The sequence below is a fragment of the Eleutherodactylus coqui genome, chromosome 1 (assembly GCF_035609145.1).
Source record: "Eleutherodactylus coqui strain aEleCoq1 chromosome 1, aEleCoq1.hap1, whole genome shotgun sequence".
NCBI lineage: Eukaryota > Metazoa > Chordata > Amphibia > Anura > Eleutherodactylidae > Eleutherodactylus > Eleutherodactylus coqui.
The window spans coordinates 273468521-273479746 of NC_089837.1; the positions used below are offsets into that span (position 1 = coordinate 273468521).

Sequence of the window (11226 nt, forward strand, 5' to 3'; positions counted from 1 at the left end):
GCGGTGAATTAAGCCACAGTTGTCAGTGCTTTACAGTGGGGTAATTTATTTGGGCCCTGCTCTATTCTTAATCCTCCATGATGACTAGTAAGGGTAAGGGTCGAGGACACGGACATCCAAGTGAGGGTGTGGGCACAGACCGAGTACCTGGGCATGGTGAATCACAGCCGGCTGCTGCGAGATTAGGAGATTGGCAAGTTTCTGGGGTGCCCAGCTTCATATCACAATTTACGGTTTCACGTGGTAGACCTTTATTACAAACAGAGCAGTGTGAGCAGGTCCTGGCAGAAAACACGTCCAGCAATATATCGACCACACAGTCTTCTATGCAGTACACTACTAGCGGCCTAGGGACTGCAACTCTGAATCCTCTGGCTGCTCCTCCTTCCTCCCAGCTTCCTCACTTTATGAAAATGACATATTCTGAGAAGGCAGACTCCCAGGAACTGTTCTCAGGTCCCTGCCATGAGCAGTTTGTCGTGACCGATGCCCAAGCTTTGGAAAGTTCCCGGAGTCTGGGTGATGAGGCAGAACAGCAACGTTTCGGCCATGTAGGAGTCTTCAAGAGCTTTCAGTGGGTGAGGAGGACGATGACGATGAGACACAGTTGTACATTTGTACTGTTGGTACACCAATTTTTTGGGCCCTCGCCTACAATGTAATCCAAGTAATTTTTATGCGCTTCACCTGCACTCATGGTACACCAATGTGTCAGGGGTTGGCCTACACTTTTGCTACAAAAATGTAACTCTGTTCTGCCTACCTATACTTCTGCCACAGTAATGCTAGAGGGGTCTGCCTATACTTCTGCAACAGAAATGTAACTTCAATCTGCCGATACTTCTGCTCCTGAAATGTTACCTTGGTTTGTGTATACTGTTACTACTGTAATGTTACTAATACTGGCCTCTGCCTATACTGCTGCTACGGAATGTTAATGTGCTGCTCTGCCTATACTGCTGCTACGAAAATGTTACTGGGGCCTGTCTATACTGCTACTACTGAAATGTTACTAATACTGTTCTCTCCCTATACTGCTGCAACGGAAATGTTACTGGGACCTGTCTATACTGCTGCAACGGAAATATTACTGGGGCCTGTCTATACTGCTACTACTAGAATGATACTACTACTGGGCTCTCCCTATACTGCTGCTATGGAAATGTTACTGGTGTCTGTCTATACTGCTACTACTGAAATGTTACTAATACTGGACTCTCCCTATACTGCTGCAACGGAAATGTTATTGGGGTCTGTCTATACTGCTACTACTGAAATGTTACTAATACTGGGATCTGCCCATACTGCTGCTACTGAAATGTTACTGGGGCCTGTCTATACTGCTACTACTGAAATGTTACAAATACTGTGCTCTCCCTATACTGCTGCAATGGAAATTTTAATGTGCTGCTCTCCCTATACTGCTGCAACGGAAATGTTACTGGGGCCTGTCTATACTGCTACTACTGAAATGTTACTAATACTGGGCTCTGCCCATACTGCTGCTACGGAAATATTACTGGGTCTGTCAATACTGTTACCACTGAAATGTTACTAATACTGGGCTCTGCCTATACTGCTGCAACTGCAATGTTATGGGCTCTGCCTATACTGCCGCTACGGAAATGTTACTGGGGCCTGTCTATACTGCTACTACTGAAATGTTACAAAAACTGTGCTCTGCCTATACTGCTGCAACGGAAATGTTACTGGGGCCTGTCTATACTGCTACTGCTGAAATGTTACTAATACTGGGTTCTGCCCATACTGTTGCTACAGAAATGTTACTGGGGTCTGTCTTTACTACTACTACTGAAATGTTACTAATACTGGGCTCTGCCCATACTGCTGCTACGGAAATATTTCTGGGGTCTGTCTATGCTCTTACCACTGAAATGTTACTAATTCTGAGCTCTGCCTATACTGCTGCTACGGAAATATTTCTGAGGTCTGTCTATGCTCTTACCACTGAAATGTTACTAATTCTGGGCTCTGCCTATACTGTTGCTACTGCAATGTTACAGGCTTGTAGAAACGGAGGCTTTCCAAAAACATGATGGCGGCGAGGCCGCGCTACTAGGTTCACAGTCGCGACAATTTTTCACCAACGCGGTTACTGGGAAGGTGCATATAACCACGGACACGTGGGCAGGACACGTACTGCCTCAAAAACATCCCCCTCCTCCTCCTTCAAACAATGAAAACATTCTTGGCAAATGCTTTCGCAGTGGTCCGTCTGGTGGCGGTCCAAGAATTTCACCTAAAACAACACAATACGAAAGCCCGCCACAGCCCACTTAATCCTGGCCACATTCCGAAAACCAACTAAATAAAACCGCGGTACTAGTCCCTTATCCCTAGCTGAAGCTTTCAACCGACTGGTAGAGCAATGGTGGCTTCCAACTTGTTGGTACTGCAAAGTCCAAAGATAAGCGTACAGCTGAGGTCGGAATAGAGGTGACTATAGAACACTTCATCCCTGCAGGGCAAAGGACAGAGTAGCAGCAGGCACCGATCCTTGGTGGAAGCAGGCCAGCTGAGAAACACATACTCCCTGAATGATTTTGGACTGACTGATGATGAGGCCTTTACTTGTGATCATCTTTGGTAATTCCTAAGAAAGATGCGTGGTAGTAGCCGGAAACTTGGATTGCTATTTGTTAACACTTTGAAATGGACAACAGAAAACATATGAATGAAGCCTTTCTATATTTCAGCTTGAGATGATGAGGAGTGCAGACTTTCAGTACATTGAATATCCTTTTCATTGCAATCAAATGCCACTCTCTTGTCTCAGAAAATACTAGCTTTTCCACATAGGTGTTGTCTAACTGTCTATACTGTTACTACTGAAATCCCACTAATACTGATAAGTGGGCTCTGCCTATACTGCAGATACTGAAATGTTACTGGGGTCCGTCTATACTGTTACTACAGAAGTGTTAATAGGGTCTCCCTAGACTTCTGCAACATAACTGTTAGTGGGGTCAGCTTATACCTTTGCTACAGGAGTATTACAGGGGTCTGTGCCTACTATGGGTGCACTAAGTGTTCCCATCGCAGTGTCCAACGTACATGGCCCAAAAAAAATTACCCAGACTGACTAGGGCATGCAGTGTGGGCCGAAGCCTACCTGCATTTTATCTCACGTCACCTTAGCTATTTGGGGAACTGCAATGTTATGAATAATTCACAGAAAAAGCCAAAAATCCAATACCCCTTACTCTTCAAAGCAGACACGGTCGCCAAAGGCAGTATTGCCACAAGGCAGGCACAATCGCCATCGGCAAAATTGCAGTAGGACAGGCGCAACCGCCATAATCACTACAAATATGCCGGCAGCCAGACAATGTTGTGGAGGACAAACTTGTCCATGGCAGGCTAATATGCTGTCACTCACTCAACCCACCCCGTCGGTGGGTTCCAAGGAGCCACCCATACTGTGGGTGCACACAGACTTCCAATAGCGGAGTTGTACCTACCTGTGACAATGAAAATTACCCAGACTGACTGGGGCATGCAGTGTTGGCCGAAGCCTACCTGCATTTTATCTCACGTTACCTCAGCTGTCCGGGGCACTGCTATGGGATAAATTTATGTACCGTCGGTGGGTTCCAGGGAGCCACTCATGCTGTGGCTGCACACAGACTTACTATCGGGGAGTTCGTCCTTTCTGTGACAAATCTTAATTACCCAGACTGACTGGGGCTTGCAGTGTGGGCCAAAGCCAACCTGCATTTCATCTCACGTTACCTCAGCTATGAGGGGCACTGCAATGGGATTTATTTATGTACCGTCGGTGACTTCCTGGGACCCACCCATGCAGTGGGTGCACACAGACTTCCCATAGGGGAGTTCTACCTACCTGTGACTATAAAAATAACCCAGCCTGACTAGGGCTTGCAGTGTGGGCTGAAGCCAACCTGCATTGCTTCTCATGTTACCTCAGCTTTAAGGGAGGTACTGCAATGGGATATTTTTTACGGACCATCGGTGACTTCCTGGGACCCACCCCTGCTATGGGTGCTCACAGACTTCACATAGCGGAGTTGTGCCGACCTGTGAAAATGTAAATTACCCAGACTGACTGGAGAATGCAGTGTGGGCCGAAGCCAACCTGCATTTCTTCTCGCGTTATCTCAGCTTTAAGGAAGGCACTGCAATGGGATTCATTTATGTACCGTCGGTGGTTTCCAGGGAGCCACCCATGTTGTGGGTGCACACGGAGTTCCCATTGTGGAGTTGTACCTGCCTGTGACTATTAATAAAAAAAACGCAGTCTGACTGGGGCATGCAGTGTGGGCCAAAGCCCACCTGTACTTAATGTGACGTTAGCTCAGCTGTGCAGGGCACTGCAATGGGATTTATTTATGTACCGCCGGTGGCTTCCGGGGACCCACCCATGCTGTGGGTCCACTCCACACAGACTTCCCATAGGGGAGTTGTGCCTGCCTGTGACTATTAATTAAAAAAACCCAGTCTGACTGGGGCATGCAGTGTGGGCCGAAGCCCACCTGTATTTAATCTGACGTTAGCTCTGCTATCCGGGGCCCTGCAATGGGATTTATTTATGTGCCGTCGGTGGGTTCCAGGGAGCCACCCATGTTGTGGGTCCACTACACACAGACTTCCTATAGGGGAGTTGTACCTGCCTGTGACTATTATTTAAGAAAACCCAGTCTGACTGGGCCATGCAGTGTGGGCTGAAGCCCACCTGTATTTTATCTGATGTTACCTCTGCTATCCTGGGCACTGCAATGGGATTTATTTATGTACCGCCGGTGGCTTCCTGGGACCCACCCATGCTGTGGGTCCACACAGACTTCCCATAGGGGAGTTGTACCTGCCTGTGTCCATTTATAAAAAGCCCCAGTCTGACTGGGGCATGCAGTGTGGGCCGAAGCCCACCTGTATTTATCTAACGTTAGCTCAGCTGTGCAAGGCACTGCAATGGGATTTATTTATGTACCGCCGGGGGTTCCAGGGAGCGTCCCATGCTGTGGGTGCACACAGAATTCCCATTGCGGAGTTCTACCTGCCTGTGTCTATTTATAAAAAAACCCAGTCTGACTGGGGCATGCAGTGTTGGCCAAAGCCCACCTGTATTTAATCTGACGTTAGCTCAGCTGTGCAGGGCACTGCAATGGGATTTATTTATGAACCGCCGTTGGCTTGCTAGGACCCACCCATGCTGTGGGTGCACACGAAATTCACTTAGGGGAGTTGTACCTGCCTGTGTGTATTTATAAAAAAACCCAGTCTGACTGGGGTATGCAGTGTGGGCCAAAGCCCACCCGTATTTAATGTGACGTTAGTTCAGGTGTGCAGGGCACTGCAATGGGATTTATTTATGTACCGCCGGTGGGTTCCAGGGAGCCACCCATGCTGTGGGTCCTCTCCACACAGGCTTCCCATCGGGGGGGGGGGGGGGTGTTGCACCTGCCTTTGACTACTTATAAAAAACCCCAGTCTGACTGGGGCATGCAGTGTGGGCCAAAGCTCACCTGTATTTAATGTGACGTTAGCTCAGCTGTGCAGGGCACTGCAATGGGATTTATTTATGTACCGCCGCTGGGTTCCAGGGAGCCACCCATGCTGTGGGTCCTCTCCCCACAGACTTCCCATAGGGGAGTTGTACCTGCCTGTGACTATTAATGAAAATAACCCAGTCTGACTGGGGCATGCAGTGTGGGCCAAAGCCCACCTGTATTTAATGCGACGTTAGCTCAGCTGTGCAGGGCACTGCAATGGGATTTATTTATGTACCGCCGGTGGCTTCCTGGGACCCACCCATGCTGTGGGTGCACACAACATTCACTTAGGGGAGTTGTACCTGCCTGTGTCTATTTATAAAAAAAACACTGTCTGACTATGGCATGCAGTGTGGGCCGAAGCCCACGTGTATTTAATCTGACTTTAGCTCAGCTATGCAGGGCACTGCAATGGGATTTATTTATGTACCGCCGATGAGTTCCGGGGAGCCACCCATGCTGTGGATCCACTCCACACAGACTTCCCATAGGGGAGTTGCACCTGCCTGTGACTATTAATTAAAAAAAAAACCCAGTCTGACTGGGCCATGCAGAGTGGGCCGAAGCCCACCTGTATTTTATTGACGTTAGCTCAGCTGTGCAGGGCACTGCAATGGGATTTATTTATGAACCGCCGGTGGCTTCCTTGGACCCACCCATGCTGTGGGTGCACATGAAATTCACATAGGGGAGTTGTACCTGCCTGTGTCTATTTATAAAAAAAACCCCAGTCTGACTGGGGCATGCAGTGTGGGCCAAAGCCCACCTGTATTTAATGTGACGTTAGCTCAGCTGTGCAGGGCACTGCAATGGGATTTATTTATGTACCGTTGGTGGCTTCCTGGGACCCACCCATGCTGTGGCTCCACACAGACTTCCCAGAGCGGAGTTGTACCTGCCTTTATTTATTGTTCATGTCTTGGGTTGCCTAGGACCCACCTATGCTGTTGGTGCAAACTTAGTTGTTTGACCTATCTGGCACAAAGACACTGACTGACTTGGGTAGGGGGCAGAGTGCATATGGCTTTCCCCTTGCAGTGTCGATTTAGCTATGCGACACCTAGACAAAATGAATACTGTGTGGGCACATGGATTCCCCATTGCTATGTAACTCATATCATACCCACATTTGTAGCTCCTGACGGAGGTGGCACAGGATTGGAATGAAGATCGAATGTCAATTTCTCATCGATTCTCTACAGCATTGTGGGCTATCGCCCCGCCCCTTTTAAAGAGGGTCGCTACCTGGCCCTGCCAACCCTCTGCAGTGTGTGCCTCCAGTTCCTCCTCATGGCAGACACACTTATAAATGCACATGGGGGTGGTGTGGCTATGCAGCCAGCGTGTGGCATGAGGGCAGCTGAAGGCTGCGCAGGGACACTTTTGTGTGCGCTGCGGACGCAGGGCCGTGTGGGGGGGTTGGTCAGCATGTAACCCAGGACAGGAGGCAGCGGTGTGTCCTGCAGGCAGTGATTGTGCTTTGTTGCAGGTAGTGTGGTGCTTAGCTAAAGTGTGCCTTGCTAATGAGGGTTTGTCCGAAGTAAAAATTGTTAGGGGAAGGGGGGCTCTCTTGCCGCTATTGTGGCTTAGTGGGACCTGGGAACCTGAGATGCAGCCCAGCATGTTGCCCCTCACCTGCCCTATCCGTTTCTTTGTCGTTTCCATCACTTTCTTGGGTTTTCCAGATTTTCACAAATGAAAAGCTTAGCAGAGCATGGGTCATATACAAAAATGCTTGAGTCGCCCATTGACTTCAATGGGGTTCGTTACTCGAAATGAACGCTCGAGCATCGCGGAAAGTTCGACTCGATCAACGAGCACCCGAGCATTTTGGTGCTCGCTCATCTCTAATATCCAGTATTGTAACTTAACCTCACTTACTTGGGGATGACATTACCAGACTCTACCAATAGACTAAGAGTAATGCTGTTTTTGAAGAAGAAACAAAAAGGCAAACATTTTCTTATACCCAGATAACCCTTCTCAGCAACAACCAATCATTTAATTTTCTTTTAAGCATTAAATAAACATTAAAAAAGAGGGCTATATTAGCAATAACAAAAAACTCAGATAGAATCCATATCCCTTCCTGCAGTTCCTATCTAAAGACATTATTTAAAACAGTGTTCCCCAACTCCAGTCCTCAGGGACCGCCAACAGGTCATATTTTCAGGATTTCCTCAGTGTTACACAGGTGATGTAATTATTGTCAGTGCCTCAGACATTCCCAGAGGTGTTCTTACCTTAGTATATCCTGAAAACATGACCTGTTGGTGGTCCCTGAGGACTGGAGTTGGGGACCCCTGATTTAAAACACTCAAGAAAAATGCCTCATGCATGAAGACTACAAAGAAACAGTTTAAAACTCTGTTTAGGACTTGAGCTAAATAGTACATCTCTAAAATATCAGACCAAGAAAATAGCAAATGACTGTCTCCCCCATTATAATAAGTCACAATAAATGTCAAAATAAATCTTCATGCCAACAATAAGACCACACTGCTACATGCATGTTATTTGCATGCACCACAATTATAAAATTAAAGACATGCATTAAATTGTACTATCTTCTTTTTTTTTACCTTCTCAGCAGACTGAGCAGTGCCAAAGAAAATTGGAATGAAGGCCAGCCAAACAATGCAAGTCGTATACATGGTGAAACCAATAGGCTTTGCCTCGTTAAATGTCTCAGGAACTCCACGGGTTTTGATAGCATAAACAGTGCAGGTTACCATAAGAAGCATGCTGTAGCCCAAAAGGCAAATGAGGGAAAGATCCGAAATGTCACATTTGAGCACTCCTCGTGCAAGTTGTGGGTCTGGTGTGCGTTGGTTCTCATAATCCACTATCGGTCGGGATGGGTCCACAAAAAACCATACAAGCACGCCCAGTAATTGGACAGAAGAAAGACTAGCAGTGATTACCAGCTGAGAAGATGGACTGATATATTTTGGAGCACTAACTGATCTTTTACCCTGCTCAAAAATGCGGTAGATTCGGTTGGTTTTTGTGAGTAGTGCAGCATAGCTAATACTCATTCCTAGTCCTAAAAAGACCCTTCGTAGTGAGCAAGTTCCATAACCAGGTTGTGCCACCATAATAAAAGTGTTTACATAACACAAGAAAATACCAGTAAGAAGGACATAACTTAGTTCTCGACCAGAGGCCTTAACAATAGGAGTATCATTGTATCTCATGAAAGTTCCCACCACTATCAGAGTTGCCAAAATCCCCAGTACAGCAAGAAGTAAGGGCACAACAGCCCATGGAGAACTCCACTCAAGCTTGATCACAGGTATGGGAGTGCAAAATGTGTGATTTTCATTTGGTCTCATGTGGATGGGACATCTCTTGCAGGTGTAGGCATCAAGTTGGTACTGATAACCTTCACATTTTTCACAATGCCAACAACAGGACATTCCCTTTACCACCTTCTTCCGTTCACCTGGAAGGCAAGGTTGGCTGCAGACAGAGGGAGGGATCTGAGGGAAATGGGAAGAGGAAGGATGTGTACCCGGCCAGTGCATTCGATCAATCTTGCAGACAAATTCAATGGCAAAGAAAATGAAACAAAGACTAAGTTAGTTTCTGAATAAAATATAGTACGTATTTTAACATTAAACACGAAGGGTATAAATGACAGAAAAATAAAATACAAGCTTTAGATCGTATCGCGGTTTATCAAAAGATGTAAAATTTTCTAGATTATATCTACATGCAAGTTAATACTACACTACTCATACATTGTACATTTCTAATGTGTTTCTGCTATTACATTACTTTGACAGACTCTTTGTTCAATTTAGTTAATGCCTTTATTCTTCTCTTACTTTGAGATGAAGATGATCCACCCATTGTCCAATTACTTTGTATTCAGGGGTTCCATTCTGAATTTGGTACTGGTAAATTTCATACCGGCCTGGAGCATCACCATTCTCATTAAATGTTACTGGTGTGCCAGCAATTCCTGCAAAGTGATATTTGCATGAGTAACAAATATGTAAGGAACAACAATTTCAAGCCACTGTGCAATATTTATGGACCTGCAAGTTGAAGGATGCAGAATGGGAGGAATTGGGCTAAGCAGCAACACGTGAAAAAAACTTGGGTATACTAATAGATCACAGAATGAGCATGAATCAGCAGTACGATGCACCAGCAAAAAAAGGCTAACACAATTCTGGGATGTATTAAACAGAAGCATAGAGTCTAGATCACGTGAGGCAATTATTCCCTTCTACTCTTCCTTAGTCAGACCTCATCTAGACTACTGTGTCCAGTTCTGGGCAGCCCAATTTAACCCCTTAGTGACCATGCCTGTTTGCGCCTTAGTGACGGAGCCAAATTTTGGAAATCTGACGTGTCACTCAACATAGCATAGCTCCGTAAAGGTTTTGCATATCCAAGTGATTCTGACATTTTTTTTGGCCACATATTGTACTTCATTTAGGTTGTAAAAATAGACTGATAGAATTTGTGTATATTTATTAGAAGGACCAATATTGGAGAAATTTTGAAAAAAATTGTCATTTTTTCACATTTTCAACTGTAATATCTCAAATATGTGCAAACAAACTGTACAAATTTTTGATAGGATATATATATATATATATATATATATATATATATATATATACATATATATATATATATATATATATATATATATATATATATTTTTTTTTTTAATCCAATTTTATTGGTTTTTCAGAGTTACAAGGTAATCAGAAGCATAAAAACGGTTATTTATATGCAATATCATACATTAACATATTCCTCAGGCTGTTTCCTCACCTGCCTCCCGGAGCTAGATGGAGCCTAATGCTTCAGCTGTCTGAGTATGGACATCTGTTAAGTTATCTCAGGTGGACAGCTTATCGTGGGAGTCCGACACCAGCACATTGGTAACTTTCTGGTAAAATGAGGCACAGTCCGAGGCTACGAACGTGAATCTTAAACTTTATAACAGTTCTATAACTACTGTGAGGAAGGGTGGTGGGGGGGTCTAAGGAAAGAAAGGTACAGGGAGGGGGGTAGTGAGGGAGGGGTAGGAGGGTGAGGGGGGAGGGTGGTGGTAGAAAAAAGTCGGGAGCAAGCTCCCTGTCTCCTACCTCCTGACCTCCGACTGTATCCGCTCCAGCCCGCAAAGGAGTCTGCATCTGGTTATTTTCTCCTTCTTTGAGACGTTGCTTGTTGCCCTGGTTCAGTCAGGGGTTGCAACGGTCGCCATTCTGTGAACTCAAGTTCCAGCGTCCGGGGTTCTACACGGTTGGGTTATTAAGTCGTTACCGGGGGGGGGGGGGGGGGAGTACAGCTTCCTGTTATTGGAGGCCTATATTCCTCATATTCTATGTCTCATCCTCATCTAAATTTATCTGCCTCCAAGGGGACCATATCTTTAAGAAGCTATCATGTGTTCCTTTGTTCCAGCTGGAGAGTTCTTCCATAATGCAGAGAGAGTCCACTTTTAGTTTCCACTGGACCAGGGTGGGGGAAGATTTTTGTAGCCAGAGAGTTGGTATGAGGGCTTTTGCCACATCAATTAAAAATGCAATTAATTTGTCTTTTAGTGGGTGGAAGTGGGGAGAGGGTTTCCAAAGGAATATCATTTCCTCTGAGATGATAAACCCTGGTTTAAATTTCTGTAGCGTTTTCTCTACCTCTTACCAGAAGGCTACTATTACTGTACAATCCC

The 11226-nt window shown here is 45.7% G+C and overlaps 1 protein-coding gene across 1 annotated transcript in view; it reads right to left on the bottom strand.

Annotated features, from left to right (window-relative positions):
• The window catches only part of GRM4 (glutamate metabotropic receptor 4), a gene marked incomplete at its 5' end in the record, with an annotated part of 207103 nt that extends 197598 nt beyond the window's left edge, over window positions 1-9505 (bottom strand). Inside the window, 2 exons of the mRNA XM_066583093.1 lie at window positions 8114-9067; window positions 9362-9505. Coding sequence (XP_066439190.1) covers window positions 8114-9067; window positions 9362-9505 — 1098 coding nt within the window. The remainder of the gene's footprint in view (window positions 1-8113; window positions 9068-9361) is intronic.
• Window positions 9506-11226: the final 1721 nt, after the last annotated feature.